The sequence below is a fragment of the Podarcis pityusensis genome, assembly GCF_964106645.2.
Source record: "Podarcis pityusensis genome assembly, chromosome: 13".
In the NCBI taxonomy this organism is placed as follows: domain Eukaryota; kingdom Metazoa; phylum Chordata; class Lepidosauria; order Squamata; family Lacertidae; genus Podarcis; species Podarcis pityusensis.
This window is the reverse complement of record NC_138038.1, coordinates 13,812,194-13,833,840: the sequence shown is the minus strand read 5'-3', so window position 1 is coordinate 13,833,840 and position 21,647 is coordinate 13,812,194. Positions and strand designations below refer to the sequence as shown.

Below are 21,647 nucleotides of genomic sequence, written 5' to 3'. Positions count from 1 at the left end.
AGATTCCTAGACTGCAGCTCATGCAGCTCCTCGCAGAGATGCCTTCAGATTTTGCTTTCTCCAGCTGAATGCTTAGCTGTCTCCGCTCTAAATTCAAAACTCAGTTCCAAACCGCTTGCCTCTTCCCCTGTCTACAGGAGATGTCACCTTCAGAAGGCTGGGTTTCCAAGCCCTCAAGAAACCCACAGAATAAGATTCTAGCTGCACAGCATCCGATCACAATCCCTGTTGGCACTTGTGATTTTAAAAAATGGAAGTGTTTTTTCACCGCTCCAAAGAAAGTAAATACAGTTTTCAGTGCAGAGGGGTGTCACTCTGCAACCATAGAAATTTTGTCAGTCATTCAGTGTATGTGTCACTCTGGGTTTCTTTTTTTTACCTCTATGAAGCGTCGGGGGAGAGATATTCACTAGTTATTTGTAAGCACTATTATGATTCCTTTAGTGAAATTTCCGTCCGCTAAGGACACTTCCAAAGAATCTGTTTCCAGATTTGATTGCAGGGAAGTTAGATGACACCAGCTATTTAATGAGCTGGTTTGTTTGCAGGGAGATTAGATTACGTTGCCTCAAAGGGTTATCCCACACTTTCCAGTGTGATTTCCTGTCACTTTCCTAACAGCAAAAAGGCCAGTCTTTTGGGAGAGTGGGGGTTTTGTGTAAGCCTATAGTTGTGAAGGGACGCGGGTGGCGCTGTGGGTTAAACCACAGAGCCTAGGGCTTGCCGATCAGAAGGCCGGCAGTTCGAATCCCTGCGATGGGGTGAGCTCCCGTTGCTCGGTCCCTGCTCCTGCCAACCTAGCAGTTCAAAAGCACGTCAAAGTGCAAGTAGATAAATAGGTACCGCTCCGGTGGGAAGGTAAACGGCATTTCTGGTTCGCCAGAAGCAGCTTAGTCATGCTGGCCACATGACCCAGAAGCTGTACGCCGGCTCCCTCGGCCAATAAAGCGAGATGAGCACCACAACCCCAGAGTCATCAGCGACTGGACCTAATGGTCAGGGGTCACCTTCACCTTTATAGTTGTGAAACAGTATAAAAATAAACTGTAATTGTACAACTCGAATTTGCTGCTATGTGAGTCAATCCCACACATAAATAGTGTTAGCACCCTAATTCATAGTCATGAGGACCATGGGCGTAGCCAGGATTTTTGCTAGGGGGAGCAGGCCTTTTGTTGGGGGGGCAGAACCTCAGTTTGCTATGTATTTTTATGGAATTTTATTGATTGGGGGGGGCAGCTGCCCCTCCCTGGCCCCCCTTGAGGACAGGAAAACTCATTGCAGCTACCAAGGGTGGGCAAATTTGATGGATAACTAAGTTCTGTTCTGCACAATGGTCCAAGGGGGCAGATCAGGTCCTTTTGTATGGGAAGTTGCAAAAATCAAATTCCTCCAGCGTCTCTGACGCTGACTTCAATAAGACGACTCGAAACTTGGGGTTTTCCATAGCTTCATGTGAGCTAGGAGGATTCAGCCCAGCAACTTGCTCTGAAAACGCCCCTCTCTGCCTTGTAATACTAATAATAAAAGACAGCCCCTGAGCATGCGCAAAGTGGATTGTGCAGCTTTCTCACATGTGGAGCCTCATAGCTTGCACCCTCCTTGTTAGCTCCTGCTCTGCCTCTGTTCTTTTGAAATTGAGCGTGCACCCAGCTGCCTGCCTGCCATCGCCACCCAGACTATCTGTTCCGGGAGCTCTGACCCCAATCTGCCTCGGGAGAAACCCCACAACCGGAGCGCAAACCCATTTCCCCGATGCGCCCACCTTGGAAGAAACAGCAGCACCAGGAGGCCAGTTCTGGAGCAGCAATTTATCTTCACTAGTTAGAGGATTATGTCATAACGGGCTCGTGTGCTGTGACAAGGCAGCTTCTTAACGAGTGGAGATAAATGGCCTCAGTGACAGCGCCGAACTGCCTTTTGCTGCCACCGGCGTTTAACTAGCGAGCGCGTTGCAGAAAGCAGAGGCGGGAGGAAAAGAATTGGGGGGAACGAAGAAAGCAGCTCTGGCCCTGTGGAGAACGTTTGGGCTAGCATTGCATCAGCATTCAGGGATCACGGAACAAAGATTCTTAACCCAGCCTGTTTGGATAACCTGTTTTGCAAAGAACAGAAGCAGTAAAGGTCCCTAGCCGAAGATTTAGCTGGTGTTCTATTTTTGTTTTATTTCAACAGGTACGCCAAACAATGGCGGATTTATTCTGGAACGTCCACACACAATTCTGTTATTAGTTGTTCTGCAATGCTTCTGCAATGCTGGAGGGACACTTTTGTGCTGTGCTGTGCAACAATAGCAGGAAAATAATAATAATAATGAACCAGAACGCTGGAGATTTTTTAAAATGACAGGATCTTACCAGGTAGTTGTTGTTGTTGTTAATTTTATTTATACCCCGCCCTCCCCGGCCAGAGCTGGGCTCAGGGCGGCTAACACCAGTAAAATTACAGTAAAAACGTAATGGGGGGGCAATTTAAAATGCAGGTTAAAATGTAATTTAAAATGCAGCCTCATTTTAAAAGTAGCTCATAAATCAAAACCATAAGGGGAGGGAAACATAAGGGTCAGACTGAGTCCAAATTAAAGGCCAGGAGGAACAGCTCTGTCTTGCAGGCCCTGCGGAAAGATGTCAAGTCCCGCAGGGCCCTGGTCTCTTGTGACAGAGCGTTCCACCAAATCGGGGCCAGTACTGAAAAGGCCCTGGCCCTAGTTGAGACCAATCTAACCACCTTGCGACTTGGGACCTCCAAAATGTTGTCATTTGTGGACCTTAAGGTCCTCCGCAGGGCATACCAGGAGAGACGGTCCCATAGGTTAGGGGACATGTACCTTAAATGAAGTGGTATGTCCGCCTTGAAGCTTTTGTAGGTACTCCAGAATTCCAGTATCATGTGCACAAGTCATCATGAATGCACAATAAAAAGGACTTCTGGAGGGGCCCTCTGATTCTCCTTCTTTGTTTTGTAATCCCCTCCAACCCCCAACCCCCCTGGACTTCTCCTTCAATGTATGCCACAAAGCTCACCCATCTGAGATGTCCAACTACTTTCCTTTGCAGCCACCATATCATAGTCCACCCATTCTTGGCTTGCAGCAGACTGTGTAGTTTTGCACACAGGGAGACTGGTGGGTGGATGAATCTGCTGCAGTGGTGGCTGATGCCCAGTTAATAAGATTAATTTATATACCGCTTCTGTTCCAAAATGGTTTCCAAGGGGTTTACATCTATAAAATCAATCCATAATTAAAATGCAAACCCAGCAGTGCATTAAAGCATCCTTAATTAAAATATACGACCAAACAGTTAAAAAGTACAATTAAAACAGTTAAAACCTTTGAATCAAAAGATCAGTTCTGGGGACTGCTTGCCTAAACAGGAGCCGGCAGAATGCCAATACTGATGGGGCTTCTCATATTTCATATATTATTATTCAAATTTGTAGCCAATCAGCTTGGCATGTTTCTTCAGGGGGCTTTATGCCCACAACTATCCTGTTGGGTAGGATAGCCACGTAGTAAGCTTGCATTCAAATATGAGAAGCTGGGTTAAATACAGAGTCCATCTAGCCTACTCAGCTTTTCAGAGGATAGGCCTTCCCCACACATGAAATTCTTACAATCAGGGTTAGAGGGCATGCGGATGTTGCCAGGCTGCTGCTCTCATCATTGCTGTCAGGGCTGGAGTCAGATGCAGGTCAGCACCAAGAGGCAAAGATAGTGAAGTTTACTCTTTATTCAAGGAAATGGCATGCAACTCAGCAACGCTTCCTAGTAGGCCTTGTCCTGTGGAGCAGTTGCCAGGACTGAAGGTCCCCTGCCTTCTACACTTCCTAAGGCTCCTCCTCTCCTGGATGTTTCCCAAGCAGTCTCAAACTGCATCTGTAGACCTCTGGCCTCTGTTCTGCCATCATTATCCTGTGCATTCTTGGAGAGAAGCGAGGAGGGGAGCTTGTCGCAGCAGGAGAAGGAAACTCCCTGGATTCTTCAGCAGCCTCTTGACCCCCTTCCTCTGCTTCAGCCTTGGAACTTGAACTGCTCTCTGTCACCGTCTCTTCCTGATCACTAAACCCTGTTGCCCCTTCAGCATCTAACACCTTCCAGTCTTCTCCCTCTGACCTCTCCTCAGTGTCTCACCACCAATCCCTGGGCTATAATAATAATAATAATAATAATAATAATAATAATAATAATTTATTATTTATACCCCACCCATCCGGCTGGGTTTCCCCAGCCACTCTGGGTGGCTTCCAACAAAGTATTAAAATACAGTGGTCTGTTAAACATTAAAAGCTTCCCTAAACAAGGCTGCCTTCAGATGTCTTCTAAAAGTCTGGCAGTTGTTTTTCTCTTTGGTGGGAGGGTGTTCCACAGGGCGGGTGCCACTACCGAGAAGGCCCTCTGCCTGGTTCCCTGTAACTTGGCTTCTCGCAGCGAGGGAACAGCCAGAAGGCCCTCGGCGCTGGATCTCAGTGTCCGGGCAGAATGATGGGGGTGGAGACACTCCTTCAGGTCAGATCCTTCCTCCTCTGGGGATTCTTTTGGGGGTTTCCTGGCTGGTGCCTCTCGCCACTCCTCCTCATCCACTCGGTCCCTGACAATTCCTGACCATCGGAGCTGATGGGAGTTGCAGTCCAAAAGAGCCTGGAGGGTGGCAAATTGCCCATCCCTGCTTTAAATGGAGATGTGGGTGTTATGTAGTGTAGTTTCACCCTGGGCCAACAGGGGGATACTGTATATAGTTTTCACTCAGGTCTGTAGATAGTTTTCACTCAGGTCCGCGGCAGTTATTTTAGGCGGGAACTCTGGGCTGTTGTGGTTACAATGTTGACAGCCGGCTGCCTATAAATACAGGCCGGCTGAGCTGTTCGCAGTTAGTTCTATTCCAGCTTACCATAATAAAGAGCTACTTGAAGAAATCGCTGTGCCGGCTGCTATGTCAACCCACTACCTAACACTGGCGACGAGGATGGGATTGATGGACATCAGAGCACAGCCAGATGCGGCCAGCCTCTGAACTGAGCTGAATCACTGAGCTGAATCACAGAGCGAAATCACTGAGCGAAATCACTGGGCAGAACCAATTCAGAGCTGACTGTTCTGGCTAGAGCACTGTGTTCCATCCATCGCCCTTCACGCCGGCATCGGAATCATGGCTTCACTTGTGCCTCTACCGCCGTTTGCGCCAGCCTCTGAATCATGGGACTCCTACCTCGCTCGGTTCGACTGCTACCTCCAAGCCAACGAGCTGACAGAAGTATCACAGGAGCGGAAGCGGGGCCTATTCCTCAGCCTCTGTGGGCCTGAGGTGTTTGAGACGGCCCGAGCGTTGGTTGCGCCTGAAGCAGTCCAGGCAACACCATGGGACACGATCCAAGAGAAGCTCCGCAACCACTACGCACCAAAGCCGTCCAAGATTGCTGCCCGCCATGCGTTCTACCACCGGAACCAGGCAGAGGGGGAGTCAATCAACAACTACACCACCGCCCTGCGACAGGCTGCAATGCACTGTGAGTTCCGAGACTTAGACGATGCCCTGATGGATCGAATCGTCTGCGGGGTCCGGGACATCCATCTGCAACGGCGCCTCCTAGCCAAGCCAGACCTCACGCTACAGAAAGCCATTGAGGAGGCTGTGGCCTCAGAAGCTGCTGAACGCTCCGCCCAGGAGATCCGCAAGTCCAGCAGCCCGCGTCTTGCTAGGGAGCCAGTTCCGGTGCATCATGAAAAGGCCAGCAGTGAGGAGGCATCCTCCAGTGAAGACGATGACGTGCACCAGACAAAGCGGGAGCGCAGGAAGTTCCAACAGAAGTCCAAGGGCCAACCGGAATGTGCTGGCTGCGGAGGCAACCATTCCCGTGCCAAGTGTCGATTCAGAGACGCCATCTGTAGGAAGTGTTCCAGAAGGGGCCACATCGCTAAGGTCTGCCGATCGGCTCCGTCTGACACCCCCCCTTCATCGATTCGCAAGTCCAAGTCTTCACTCCAGTCTGCCAAGGAAAGTTGTTTCGCTCTCACCAACTGCCGCTGCCCGTCTGGAACCACGATTGGCCAAACCGACTCGCCTACGCGACGCAAGCTGAACGTCACGGTGCTCATTGAAGGAGCTCCATGTGACATGGAGATCGACACCGGGTCTGCCCTGTCCATCGTGTCATGGAGCACCATCAAAAGACTGGTACCCAGAGTGTCCAAAAGGCAACTCGACTCTCACCGCGTACACCTGAGAGACTACCAGGGAAACGACATTCCCGTGGTAGGCGTTGGCCGGTTCCGGATCGCCTTCAAGGATTTTTCGGGCCTGCTCCGGTTGGTGGTGGTCGAAGGTCAGCGGCCAAGCCTCCTAGGGCTAGACTGGTTTGATGCCCTCGGCCTGGAAGTCACCGGCATCAACTGCATCTCTAACGCAGAGACTGAGGGTCTGGTCAAAGACTTTGCCGAGGTTTTTGACGGCACCTTGGGCCAATATACAGGTACGCCCATCTCCTTTAGCCTTGATCCACAAGTCGCCCCCATCAAGCTAAAGCCACGCCGGGTTCCCTTTGCTCTCAAGGCTAAGGTGGATGAACAACTGGACAAACTGATCGCCCAAGGAGTTTTGGAGCCGGTTGACCACGCAAAGTGGGAAACCCCCATCGTCACGCCTGTCAAGCCAGATGGGTCGGTGAGAATCTGCGCTGACTACAAGTGCACGATCAACAAGGCACTTCAGCAGCACGCTTATCCGGTTCCTGTTGTCCAACACCTGCTGCATTCCCTGGGTGAGGGTAAGGTCTTCGCTAAGCTGGACCTTGCCCAAGCCTATCAACAACTGCCAGTCGATGATGCCACTGCTGAAGCCCAGACGATCGTCACCCACCGGGGGGCTTTCTGTTGCCGCCGGTTGCAGTTCGGGGTGAGTGTGGCTCCTGGCATCTTCCAAAGCCTTATGGAGCGTCTCCTGCAAGGGCTTCCGGGCGTGGTACCATATTTTGATGACGTCTTGGTGTCTGCAGACTCACACCAGCAGCTGTTCGAGCGCCTCCGTGCCGTGCTGACCAGGTTCCAGGAGGCCGGGCTCAAGGTAAAGAGGGAGAAGTGCCAGATCGCCGTTCCACAGGTAGAGTTCCTGGGCTATCTTATCGATGCCTCCGGTCTTCATCCAACCACATCCAAGATCCGCGCTATCCAGCAGGCCCCCACCCCAAAGAACAAAACGGAGTTGCAGGCATTCCTGGGGCTGCTGAACTTTTATAACATGTTCCTGCCCCACAAAGCCACAGTGGCTGAGCCTCTTCACCGACTCCTTAGCACTAAGACGCCTTGGGCCTGGGGTCATCGGGAGACGGCGGCCTTCAACGCGGTCAAGGCTCTCCTTTCTTCAGACAGTGTGCTGGTACAGTACAGTGAATCCAGGCCGCTGGTCCTTGCCTGCGACGCCTCACCTTTTGGCATCGGTGCTGTCCTTAGTCACCGTTTTCCAGATGGAAGAGAAGCACCGCTCGCCTACTTTTCCAGGACACTATCTCCGACGGAACGGAATTACAGCCAGCTCGACAAGGAGGCATTGGCACTTGTGGCTGGAGTGAAGAGGTTCCATGAATACCTCTATGGCAGGACTTTTGACCTCATCACTGACCACAAGCCACTCCTGGGCCTCCTCGCCGGTGATCGTCCAACTCCACCGGTCCTCTCACCACGCATGCTGCGATGGACTGTTTTCCTGGCTGCCTACCACTACCGGCTCATCCATCGCCCGGGGAAATCGATGGGCCATGCCGACGCCCTCAGCCGTTGCCCTCTTCCAGCATTTGTGGAAGACCCGGCTCCAGCTTCATCGCTCCTTTTGATTGAGGATCTTCCGGCAGCGCCTGTATCGGCTGCCACTGTGGCCTCCGCATCTGCCCAGGATCGCACCATCAGCCGGGTGCTCAACTGGGTGTGGAGGGGGTGGCCACAAGGGCCTTTTGCATCGGAGTTCCAGCCCTTCGCAACCAGACAACATGAACTCTCAGCTCATCGTGGCTGCCTGCTGTGGGGAGACCGCGTCGTGATTCCCCAGGGACTCCGTCAGCGCGTCCTGGAGGCTCTGCACGTTGGCCACCCGGGAATAGTCAAAATGAAGGCGTTGGCTCGGTGTTATGTCTGGTGGCCTAATATGGACGATGCCATCACTGCCTGGGTGTCCGCCTGTCAAGCGTGCCAGGAGTCGAGGCCTGCACCACCGGCAGCTAAGGGACACACCTGGGAGACGCCAAAGACACCCTGGTCGAGGGTGCACATCGATCTGGCTGGCCCCTTTCACGGCCGGACCTTTATGGTAGTGGTGGACGCCTATTCCAAATGGCTGGAGGTCGCCCTGATGCCCTCCACCACTACCGAAGCTGTCATCCGGGTGCTGCGAGGCCTGTTTGCAACGCATGGGTGTCCTGATGTCCTTGTCTCTGACAACGGACCGCAGTTCACGTCAGGCACGTTTGAGCGGTATCTTTTGGGACTGGGCATCCGCCATGCCCTAACGGCACCTTTTCATCCATCCAGCAACAGGCAAGCGGAAAGAATGGTGCGCTCGACAAAAGAGGCACTGGCGCGCCTGGACCGGGGAGACTGGCATGAGCGGGTCGCCGAATACTTGTTCGTGCAACACATCACCCCTCATGCGGCCACAGGGAGGAGTCCTGCTGAACTGCTTATGGGCCGCCGCCTCAGGTCACCGCTCGACCGGCTACACCCAGACTTTGCCGTGGCTGAACCCCCAGGCTGTGCCAACGCACCACGGTCATTTGTCCCAGGAAACCAGGTCTTTGCCCGGAACTATGTGGGGGACATCCCTTGGGTGCCAGCCACAGTAGTGGGAGTCACTGGACCTCGCTCGTACCAGGTGGCACTCGAAGACGGACGCTTGTGGCGACGGCACATAGACCAGCTTAGGCGCAGGGTTGGGGACTTGGACACTACCGAGGTGCCCCCAACTGCGCTTGCGGCTCCAGAAGAGACACGTACAGATGGCGAGGCCCCACCTACACCTCCCTCACAAACTGCCAGCGTGGAGCCGAACCAAGCCGTTTCAGAACAGACTCAGACCACTCCACTTGCGGAGCCTCCACCCACAGCAGCGGATCCAGGGGAGTTGGTTCCAACGCCACCTAGGGTCGCACCACAGCCTCAGCGAGAACTGTGTGGCCCTCCGGACTTGGCTACCAGTCCCCGGCGGTCTGGCAGAGTTTCCAAGCGCCCAACTTATTTAAAGGACTATGTTGTTGGACAGGTATCACTGTTGGTCTAAGTATGGGAAATGTAACCGATATGCTTTTGTGCTTAATTGAACCATTACGCGTAGTGCTGTATATAAGGAAACCATTACGATTGTAACTAACGCCTTATCTCGGTGGGGAGGGGTGTTATGTAGTGTAGTTTCACCCTGGGCCAACAGGGGGATACTGTATATAGTTTTCACTCAGGTCTGTAGATAGTTTTCACTCAGGTCCGCGGCAGTTATTTTAGGCGGGAACTCTGGGCTGTTGTGGTTACAATGTTGACAGCCGGCTGCCTATAAATACAGGCCGGCTGAGCTGTTCGCAGTTAGTTCTATTCCAGCTTACCATAATAAAGAGCTACTTGAAGAAATCGCTGTGCCGGCTGCTATGTCAACCCACTACCTAACAGTGGGTATGGAAGGGGAGGCTGAACATGAACCTTCCTCTTGCAAGACCCATGCTCCTTTGTTGAGCTGCGTCTCAGGAGCATGACCAGGAAGTCCCCTCCAGTCCAACTGGGGCTCGAGCCCAGATTCCTACCCACTGTGCAACGTGGCAGGGAGGGGGAGACGGCAGTGAAAAACGAGTGTGTGGGAAAGAGATTGCTTTGTCGGCTAGTGCTGATAATGAAGTCCTCTTGCCTTAGGTTTCCAAGTATCTTTCCATCCAATAAGTCCAGCTCAACAGGAAACACAAAGTCCTAATTAAGAGAGCTCTTGAGACATAAATTGATCACGTGGGCCTCAGCTCCTGAGTGGCAAAGACACTTTCTTTCTCGCTGTCTCACACCCACCAGGAGGCCAGAGCGGGAGAGAGGCATGTAGAAGGGAGAGATCTGCTTTTGACGCATAACATGCTCTGGCGTTACACCCAGAAGGCATGGGGACATGGCAGCAACTAGCAGAGGATGTGGCACGTGTAGGTTTGGTATAACGAAGTGGCAGTGGCGGCAGCAGAATCCAGTCCAGCTGTGACCGCTCTCTTCAGACGAAGAGCAAACCACTTTCTGGTCACAGTCGCCTTCTGAGGAAACACATGAGCAGGAGAGAGGATTGAGCGCAGCCTCAACGCTGCCTCTAGCGTGACAGTTTAGTTCTGGGCAGAGCTGTGCATTACAAGGTAAAGGTAAAGGGACCCCTGACCATTAGGTCCAGTCGTGGCCGACTCTGGGGTTGCGGCACTCATCTCGCTTTGTTGGCCGAGGGAGCCGGCGTACAGCTTCCGGGTCATGTGGCCAGCATGACTAAGCCGCTTCTGGCAAACCAGAGCAGCGCACGGAAACGCCGTTTACCTTCCCGCTGGAGCGGTACCTATTTATCTACTTGCACTTTGACATGCTTTTGAACTGCTAGGTTGGCAGGAGCTGGGACCGAGCAACGGGAGCTCACCCCGTCGTGGGAATTCAAACCGCCGACCTTCTGATTGGCAAGCCATAGGCTCTGTGGTTTAGACCACAGTGCCACCCACATCCCTTGCATTACAAGGTAGGATGGAACAAAAACTTAATCCAGTAGGCATTTAAAGCTGAATAGATCGAATCCACACTTTCCGAAACAATCTGTGAACCGAAACACAGCCGTCCTTCAAAATGCACCTTATCTGAGTCATATGATACAGTTCCCTGACCAACCAGTGTTTACAAAAATGCATATATTAGGGGAAAGTGTGCATAGGGTCTTAAAAGTGTTTACAGTGGTACCTCAGGTTACAAATGCTTCAGGTTACAGACTCCGCTAACCCAGAAATAGTACCGCGGGTTAAGAACTTTGCTTCAGGATGAGAACAGAAATCGTCTGTTTGTTCACAGACAGTTTTCCAGGTCATGTGGCCAGCATGACTAAACCGCTACTGGTGCATGGAGGACCATGACGAGTGCCAGAGCGCACGGAAACACCATTTACCTTCCCACCGCAGCGGTACCTATTTATCTACTTGCACTGGTGTGCTTTTGAACTGCTAGGTTGGAGGAGCTGGGGCAGAGCAATGGGAGCTCACCCTGTCGCGGAGATTCGAACTGCCAACCTTCTGATCAGCAAGCCCAAGAGGCTCAGTGGTTTAGACCACAGCACCACCTGCGTCCCAGGTCAAGTTGCACAGCAGCAGGGATCAGTAAAACCAGAGGTAGGCAATCTAAGGCCCGGGGGCCGGATGCTGCCCAATCACTTTCTCAATCCAGCCAGCAGACGGTCCGGGAATCAGCGTGTTTTTACATGAGTAGAATATGTCCTTTTATTTAAAATGCATCTCTGGGTTATTTGTGGGGCATAGGAATTCGTTCATTTCCCCCCCCAAAAAATATAGTCCGGCCTACCACATGGTCTGAGGGACAGTGGACCAGTCCATGGCTGAAAAAGGTTGCTGACCCCTGAGTAAAACAATGTTTGCAAGCTCAGATTGTTCTTTTAAAGGTTTGTGACTCTACACACACACACACAGAGAGAGAGAGAGAGACAGACAGACAGACAGAGAGAGAGAGAGGGCAGCTTGGTTTGTGGCAAGAAGGGGGAAAACACAGGCTAGATAAATGTCGAAAGAAGGGCTCTTCAGCTGAAGCAGTAAAAGGGGGCGGGTGGGAAGGACGTTGTGGCTGATGCAGTACCTCCTAATCATATGGCAAAGAGGCATATGGCCAGCAAGGACCTCTCACTGTGCTGAGGCATACTTGTACCAGCTCAGCAAATTGCAGACAATTTAAGGAGGCGGAAAATCCACCATTATCTCTACTTCTGCAAAGCGTTCACCCTTGCACTAAAGCCACTGCTCTTCGGGTCCCAGCCCCCAATTGCTCAGTGTGTAGGGAAGAACTTGCACACTTTGTTTTCAATTAAGAAGCACGCACACCAGCAAAGGCACCATCGTTCTAGACCTCTGACCCCTGTTTAGACCACATGCGATTGTTCCTCTGGAGCAACTACAATTCTCACCCTAGAAATTCACAATGCTTCTACACTGGGGCCTTTTACTCATTCCATCTCCACAATGAGCTGGAATTGGGATTAGAGTAAGTAGTTCCGTATGGTTCATAACAGAGCAATATATTGTTCAGCAATACCAGTCCCCAGAGTTGTGCTTCTATAACATTTATTCAGCAGATCCAACAGTCCTCTGCAAAATAAGTTAGTAGCTTCCTCCTTCAACTTCTTCTGTTACTTCCTGTTCACCACAGCAGCAGCAACAGTGTGACTCATTAACATCTAAATTAGTTACTTCTTGTTCCTGCCATGAAAGAGCTTTCTCCATATTTTGAAAAATGTCAAGTAGCAATATTGCATTGTAAAAAGATTACAAGAAGAAATAATGAAAGGAAACAATTATAATGCTTCCTTGAGCAATAGGAACTGCCTGATTAAGATACAGTTAAGAAACTCTGGGTGTTTCCAGATTGTCGCTATTTTCAGGTGGGATTCAATCACATCTAGATTCAGATTGTGCAATTAAAACTGATCTGGATCTCTTGTGCAACAAAACCGCTTCTCCCAAAGATCCAACTCTTGGTGGTGAGGCAAGTGAAAGGAAAATACACTGCAAAGTGTGGGATAACACTTGCTTTGGCATTGTCTAACCTCCCCACAAACAAATCAGTGTGAATGCTAATTCCAGTGTTGTAATGCTAACGTAGGTGCCAACAATGTGGAATCTTCCTTCGGAGGATCAGGATGAATGCTCAATGAACAGATGGTCTCGAATTACCCTATCAATCAGCAATGCACCAAACGAGGAAGCTCCTAATTAAAGGCAAAGAAGCCCTGAAACTCTCAAAACCCTTTTTCTTTTATTTTTGGGCCAGCCCATACCAGCTTTGCGTTTTAATTTGAAATAATCACCACAAATAAAATCAGGTTTTAATAAGGCAGAAGCATGACACTAAGGACACTGGCAGGAAGAACCCACTCAGTGGAATATGACAGGTTGGTGGTGAAATTTCTGGACCCACTCTGTATTTAAAAAGAGTGACTGAAGGGTGACTGCGCCAGACTAAACCAGCAGAGTAGAAGCAACCCCAAGTGACCGTTTCTATAAACAAAGATGTGTAGAAAACTCTTCCCGTCCTTTTGCTTCATAAAGGGTGATTGTTTGACCTGTGTTAATTACATTATAATTAATATACCGGGTATAAGCACATCATTACAACGAGTTTTCTTAATATATACTGGGGTTGGGGTTTTTTGTTGTTGTTGTTGTTTTGCATCTTGAATCTATCCAAGGGAGAGTCTGTGCATTCAGACAGAAACATTAACACGCCTTTCCCCTATTGCATTTAGAGAGTTGTCTAACACGGTCTCTTCTTCAGTGTTCATGGAGATGGAACCATTACAGTCAAGTCGCCCACACACCAAACAAAATGGAGGACGCAGTCAGAGACCTCCCATGTGACCAAAGTTAACCTATCACACAAGAGTTACTGAGGAACATTCCAGAATGAAACACACAGTAATGCATTTAAGCATTCCCCGTTTCAGTCAATTAAACCACTATGCTTAACAGGCCATGCATTTGACTTTACAACGGACAGGGGCTCTCGGTGGGGAGTCCTCTCTTGAAAGGTTTTTGGGTGCGGGTCCACCTTATAGATAAATAACTCTGGGGAAGCAGAGGAGGGGCCATATTTTAGCACCTGTGCCACAAACTGAGCAGGCACACACTGTTGGTCCCACCTGTAGGTCACAGCAGGTCACCTTAGTCATCACTAAGGTGAGATTTATTACAGTTCAATCTATGCAGTTTATATGCAAATCTGCATTCTCCTTGCCCTCTTTTTTGGTGATTTATTTTCTCTCTTTTTAAGTAGCCGCTCTAACCTCACCCCTTGCAAGGACTTCCTTGGATACTATGTTGGGCTTATGGACTCTCAGAAAAACAAACATTTGCTGCCCCCTCCTAGTTTGGCAGGGAAACTCCTCTCAGTCAGGTCTCTTCGCTTTTGGCCAGGAAGTCAAACGATTGCTTTAAAACTGGACTCCATTCCAGTTCACCAGGAAGAGGAAAACACTCACCAAACAGCTTTTGGATGGTGGTTTGGCTTCAGTAGGACTTTTGCTGCCACTACATCCTCGTGGGGAAGGTTTTCACCAGGAGAATCCCTGCCTGTCATGCACAGAAACCCTGCCAAGGAGAAAAGAGGGAAGGCTGAATGAAAATTGGCTGATGTGGGCAATTTGGAAATTTGAGCACATTAGTTGTTGGCTTGGCTTTCTAAAGTTTATCCCCCATACTCAGGAGGGCTAGAATCTTGTCGCTTTTAAAAATCTAAAAGGTTAAGCCGAGAATTATCCGTGTTTCCAACAGATGCGATAAATTCCAGGCACGTTATGCATCTTGCAGCATAATCGCTGCCATAAAGATTTCCAGTCTTCCATACAAAAAAATATAAACCTTGAACGTCTATTTCACAGAGCCCATGACTCAACAGTGGACATTTGTGTTGTTATTTTTAACCTCCGTGATCTTGCCCCTGTGTTAATCTTCCCCAGTAAAATAGCAGCGGCAGCAGACCCTGTGGCCAATAACTCTCCTGCTACAATAATTATTATACACAAAGAGCATCTTTTAACCGCAGACAAATCCCACCATGGACCTCCCAAAGTGCGGATTGGTTCGCTTCCTCTCCCGGAGTCCCTTCATGTATCCAGTTGTAATTAAAAGCTAACACTCTTCTCCACCCAGGCCATTAAGCAGCTTTCAAGTTCAATTTTAATTACGGTGCAAACCGTGGAAAGTGAAGGCCTGTTTTCAAAGGCCGCGTCTCTGTATTTGGGTTGCAGGGAGAACGAGAAACGCACTTTTCCTGGCTCTCTGAGCCAGTTGTGCACACCAGTGCAGGTGGCCGAAAAGCAGCTCCATCTGTGACTGTTAACACGTTGTCCAGACTAGCAACGGCTAAGCGTTCAATGGCACGCCTGAAAAATAATTTGGGGAAATCTGAGTGCTCAGTACCAAAGCCCGACATGAGCCTCTGCTCCTCACTGTCTGACAGTTCCCTCCTTCCCCACAGTGGAGACTCCTCTGTTGCACAAATTGGGGCATAGCACACACACACCCCCCCCCCCCCAGATTGTGAGGCCCCCAAAACTTCCAAAGGCACATCCAATATTTCTCCTGTCACCAGCAGTCCTTATTAATGTTAAGTTGTGGGTAAACATATCAGACGACACAGCGATTCTTCAAACAGCTCTTGCTTATTCACAGGCCAGAACAGAACTGAACTGAAGGATTCAGCCAACCTGCTTATATAGAGCTCCACTACAAGGCAACAGTAACCATTTTCTGTAACTATCCAATCACTGAACGTCACTTTCGATCCCTTATTTGCATATGTGGGCCTGAACTATCTACAGTATCCCCCTGCTGGCCCAGGGTGAGAATTTCAGTACATAACAATTAATATATTTTCCACTGACAGAGGCATTCTAGATGCATCCGTCCATCTCGTCTGCTTAGCCAACCAAAATACAGTGGAACCTCAGGTTGCGAATGTGATCCGTACAGGAGAAATGTTGGAGGATATGGAGTTATCCGACCCCCCAAGCCATCTAAAGGCAATCCTGTATAGGGAAGTGTTTTTTAAAAAATGTTTAATGTTTTATATACCGTATTTTTTGCCCTATAGGGCGCACCGGCCCATAGGGCGCACCTAGGTTTTTTTGGGGGGGGGGAATAAAGGGGAAAAAATTATTTTCCCCCCAGGGGCGGGGCTGGGGCGGGGGAAGCCCGAGCTTCCCCCGACCCCAGCCCCCAGAACAGGCTGCTATCCGCAAGCTTGGGGAGCCCGGCGGGAACTCCCGCGGGTTCCCAAGGCTTGTGGATAGCTTCCTGAAGCCTGGAGAGCGAGAGGGGTTGGTGCGCACCAACCCCTCTCGCTCTCCAGGCTTCAGTGAAAGCCTGCATTCGCCCCATAGGACGCACACACATTTCCCCTTCATTTTTGGAGGGGGGAAAGTGCATCCTATAGGGCGATAAATACAGTATGTTGGAAGCTGCCCAGAATGTTTGCTGCAATCCTTGAGCTCTTCCTGCCTTTTCCTCCTAGGGCCCAGTTGCTCCTTCCTATTCTTTGGATCTCCCCCGCCCCCATCTCACCTTCTTCAGTCCCCTCCTATTCCTGGAACATTAAAGCTAAAAAGCACACTCCAGATTCTTTCCATATTTCCCCAAGTTTTAAGTGCATGCATATTATATTTGCAGTGTCTGTACACTAAAGTGTTTTCTTGGGACAGCATTAACCTGAAGTATGCTTTTAATGTTGTTCTAAATTGCATATTGTGTTTTGGTTTTAATTTACAGTTTTAACTGTTTTACTTCACTTTTGGGAAACACATTTAATAAATGAACCCCACTTACCTGGGAGGAAGCGCCACTGCATTCAATAGGACTTCTTTCAGATCAGACACTGTAGCCAAAAGAATTGGCTTGTTTGTGTTGCTGCCTTCCCATGACATGGGCAGAAAGCAGTCCAGACTCAGAGGCAGAAGTGGAGGCTGGAGAGGAGGGAGGCCTAGAGGAGGCAGGCTGCTGAAGAAGCCAGGAGGTCTCCCCCTCCTGCTGCGAACAGCTCTCCCAGAACCAGGAGGGGTATGAAAAGAGTGGAGCAGAGACAGACAAGATGTTGGAGTCTTAGATTGCTTAGGGAGAAGGAGACTTAGGAAGTGGTGGAAAGGCGAGGGGACCTTTGGTCCTCCCAAGTGCCTCCTTGGATCTAGTGGGAAGAGTTGCTGCACTCACTAGGCCTGAGCTGTTTTGTGTCTTTGAACAAAGAGTTCACAGCCACCTTATGAGTTATTGCTGATCTGCCAATCCGCCCTGACACCCAGCAGAGGCTGCTCCGTTATGGCAAACAAGGCACTGCCCCACCAACCTTAGCCTGCCTTCTTACTTACTCAGTTGGCAGATGGCTCTGCCTCTCATTGACTCTGGCGCCCCCTACTGTTTGTCTCCCAGTCTTCCGTCCCACCAGTCCAGCAGGCACCAGCCACGACTACTGTTGGTACCTCAGAAGGCATCTGAGAATGTCAGCATCTGCGGCTAGGCCTGCCCTGGTCCTTTCCTCGCACAGAACCCGCCACACTTTTATTTCTTGGTCATGCTAACAAAGAGTGCTTGCTGCTATTATGATTATGATTATGATGATTATGATTATTATTATTACCCCGCCCATCTGACTGGGTTGCCCCAGCCACTCTGTGTGGCTTCCAGCATATATAAAAACATAATAAAACATTACACCTTAAAAAGGTTCCCTATATAACATTTTGGAAACATCTGAATGCTTTTAGGGATGCTTTTAAAGGTTTTATTATGTTTTTATATATGCTGGAAGCCACCCAGGGTGGCTGGGACAATCCAGTCACCAGTCAGATATAGTTACTCATCTCCTTGACATCTGACGAAAGGGCGTTCCACAGGGTGGGAGCCACTACTGAGAAGGCCCTCTGCCTGGCTCCCTGTAGCTTCATGTCTCGCAGTAAGGGACCCGCCAGAAGGCCCGTGGTGCTGGACTTCTAGAATACCCTCGGTGCTGAACATTGAGGGTGGAGATGCTCATTCATCTGTACAGGGCTGAAGCCATTTAGGGCTTTAAAGGTCAGCACCAACACTGAATTGCACTGGGAAGCAATGTAGGTCTTTCAGGACCAGTGTTATGTGGTCCCAGCAGCCACTCCCAGTCACCAGCATTCTGGATTAGTTGTAGTTTCTGAGGCACCATAATTCTAATTGCATATTATCCTTTATGGGAAGATCTCAGGGCGGTGTACAACAGGAAAAGCACCAGGCCAGCTTGGAGAGAGAGGAGAGGTTTCAAGTAGCAACTCAGCAGCCACCAGGCTAGCAGTTTGCCGCGAAGAAGTTGACTTCCCTTTTGCTCTCTGCCTCCTATTGCCATAGGAATTATAGTGACGGGCTTTGCAGGATGAAATTAAGTAGGAGGCGCAGCACTCCTTCAACGCTTCCCTTCTCCACCTCCTTCTCTGTGCTTGGCTCTGCGCAGCTCCCATTCCCATCACTGTCACCAACGCTTTGACCTTTTCCCCCTGTCTCTGTTTTTTCTCCTTCTTCCCCATCTGTTCTTTCCCTCTCTCTCTCTTTCTCTCCCCAACCTGCCCTCTCTCACCCCAGGTGCGGGCCAGCGCCATCGCGCAAGATGCAGATCAGAACTACGACTACGCCAGCAACAGTGTCATCCTTCACCTGGATGCCGGCGACGAGGTCTTCATCAAGCTGGACGGAGGCAAAGCCCACGGAGGGAACAACAACAAATATAGCACCTTCTCAGGCTTCATCATCTACTCGGACTGAGGGCTGCGAGCGGCAGCAGCAGCAGCCATACTAGTGCCCGGCCACCTGGATTTCTCTCTGTGTGTCAGCTGCAAAGTCAGCTGCAAAACTCACATCCACCGACATCTTCGCACGCTGTCCGTCTCCCCGCCGCCAAGGTGCAGGGATGCGGTGGTTGGATCCTGTTGCCCTTTCCCCCGCCCTCCCAGGGGGCACTGCAGAGGAACAACAGATGAATCCAGCCAACCACCGTTCCCACCCCTAATTTTCCTTCCATGCATTTCCAGGAACATCACGATTCACGAAGCCTTCTAAAGTTGTCTCCGTAATTTTTTTGGAAAGAAGGCAAAAGAAAGCGAAGGGACTCGGATGGGGCTTGGGGGAAGGGTCTGGAGAACTTATCATCTTGCCATTATCCTCTCCGTAAGCATAGGGGTTGTCGAGACTCAAGCTGAAAAAGCGGAGGTCAGGATTCGAACTCTGATCTTCAGATCTGCATGCCCACATTTCAGATTTGGATTCGAGTACGTACTATATTTGGGACAGATTTCGATGTTTAAAACACACAAACCATTTTTTTTTTAAATATGGAAGAAATTTGAGACTGGGGGGGGGGTGTGTGACAAAATTAATGTTTAAATTTCAAACTGGGGAAAAGTCAACAATGACATCGCCCTAATTTCAAACTTGGTGTGAACTGGTGGGGCCCTCCTTTAGGTGTATTCCAGATTGTTTCAAAAGCTGTTGAGCCATGTATACATGAATACAAAGTATAGCCAAACCATTGTTTACATGATCTCTTACAACGTGGGTGAGGGTAGAACAAATCGACAAGCTCACCCTGGGGCTAATTCCCCAAACTTTTTATTTGTGCCAAAATCAAATTGCAGCATGGGTCACAGTCTCCAGTCCTCCTGCCCTCTGCCATTTGCTCCCAGAAATGAGGGGCACATATCCTCTATTGCATGCCTCATCCACTCACTGTCCATACAGGGACGTCGACCTACTCATTACTGGCCAAAACAGTGCTGGCCAGAGGACTTCTTCTATGCCCCCATCCTAAGTAGCCAACCACTGACCAAGCCACCTTCTGGTCGCACACAGCCCTCCCTGCTCCAGTGCAAATCATACTTATATTATTTATTTGATTTATATACCATCCTTTAGCCAAAAATCACAGGGTGGTGTACTGCATTAAGAGCATAAATTATGCAGCATAATAATAAAAACATGATACACAGAATAATAATAAATTGTTAGCGTCCGTTTGTCTCGAGAGACAATGGAGTGCGCCTCCAGGGTTGAAGTCAAACTGATGGGTAAAGGTAAAGGTACCTCTGATCATTAGGTCCAGTCGCGGATGACTCAGGTTGCGGCGCTCATCTCGCTCTATAGGCCGAGGGAGCCGGCGTTTGTCCACAGACAGCTTCCGGGTCATGTGGCCAGCATGACTAAACTGCTTTTGGTGAACCAGAGCAGCGCACAGAAACACCGTTTACCTTCCCGCCGGAGCGGTATCTATTTATCTACTTGTACTTTCATGTGCTTTGGAACTGCTAGGTTGGCAGGAGCAGGGACCGAGCAACAGGAGCTCACCCCGTCATGGGGATTTGAACCGCCGACCTTCCGATCGGCAAGCCCTAGGCTCTGTGGTTTAACCCACAGGGCCACCTGCACCCACTAAAGTGGCCTGGGCAGTGTGTATGGAGTTCCTGGGCCGCCCAGACAACAAGACCCCCATCTTGGCCTGTCTGATGTGGTCCAAAGGAAAGCAGAGCAATATGTTGGGCACCAGTTTGGCTGCAGGAGTTGCTGCAAGGAGGTGTACAAGGAGCCAAACAACCATCTTAGGGACTCCAGATTTGTGTAGGATTTACTCCTGAGCCTCTTATTCTCCCAAAGATATCCCACAAGGCAGTGGAGGTTTAGGATCAAGAGTTTTCCTTCTCCTAGGTGAGCTACCTTCCCAGGTTGGCAAGCCCCATCTGCCCCTCGCTGCCTTCTACAACATGTGCAGAAACTGTCTTCTTGACTGCTGGACCCACAATTGGTCTCAAGTGCTCAGTCCGCCAGAACATACAGGGAAGTCCCTAACTCACTGAGGGTTTGAGACTCATTGGCTTCCCTCACCTGGTTTTAGCCAGCCAGTCAAAGCTGTACCTGGGGTGTGGCTGCTGTCGCATGCTGTCAGCTTATAGAAGCCACAGGTGAGAGCTGAGTTCAGGGTGAGGTCCAGAGGTGGACAAACCACCCCAGAAGGAGCATGACATGTTTTCTACCAGATACGCTCCTCTTCCCCTAACACCCCCATACAGCATAAGAATACACAGCATAATAATAAAATAATCAGAATAACAGCGCCCCCCCCCCCAATTTAATATTCCCTACACATGGCAATTATGAATTATGGTGCTGGAGGAGACTCTTGAGAGTCCCATGGACTGCAAGAAGATCAAACCTATCCATTCTTAAGGAAATCAGCCTTGAGTGCTCACTGGAAGGACAGATCCTGAAGCTGAGGCTCCAATGCTTTGGCCACCTCATGAGAAGAGAAGACTCCCTGGAAAAGACCCTGATGTTGGGAAAGATGGAGGGCACAAGGAGAAGGGGATGACAGAGGACATGATGGTTGGATAGTGTTCTTGAAGCTACCAGCATGAGTTTGACTAAACTGCGTGAGGCAGAGGAAGACAGGAGTGCCTGGTGTGCTCTGGTCCACGGGGTCACGAAGAGTCGGACACAACTAAACGACTAAACAACAACTCATGGCAAGCTCCCTGCCAAAACAGTGGGCATCAGGAGTGCCAACTTGAATAAAATATTGTGGGGGCTATTGTGGGGTTTTAGTCATGCTAGCCACATGACCCGGATTCTTCACATCCCTGTTGATTCTAAGCAGATGCTGAATTGCTCTTGCAGGAACTCTCCAGACTGGGCCATATCCACATTCCATGTTTAAAGCAGCATCATATAACTTTAAACAGATGTGGCTTCACACAGAAAAACAAACAAACCCTGGTAACTGTAGTTTATTGAGGAGGTTGAGAGTTGTTAGGAGACCCCCTTTCCCCTCACAGAGCCACAATTCCCCAAGCGGTTTAACAATCCCTCCTTCCCAGGGAACACTGAATTGTAGCTCTTTGTGG

The 21,647-nt window shown here is 49.9% G+C and overlaps 1 protein-coding gene across 1 annotated transcript in view; it reads left to right on the top strand.

Annotated features, from left to right (window-relative positions):
* Window positions 1–19,047, top strand: part of C1QL1 (complement C1q like 1) — a 47,124-nt gene extending 28,077 nt beyond the window's left edge. The window contains exon 2 of the mRNA XM_080977083.1: window positions 18,343–19,047. Coding sequence (XP_080833209.1) covers window positions 18,343–18,522 — 180 coding nt within the window. The 3' untranslated portion in view covers window positions 18,523–19,047. The remainder of the gene's footprint in view (window positions 1–18,342) is intronic.
* The last annotated feature ends 2,600 nt before the right edge of the window (window positions 19,048–21,647 follow it).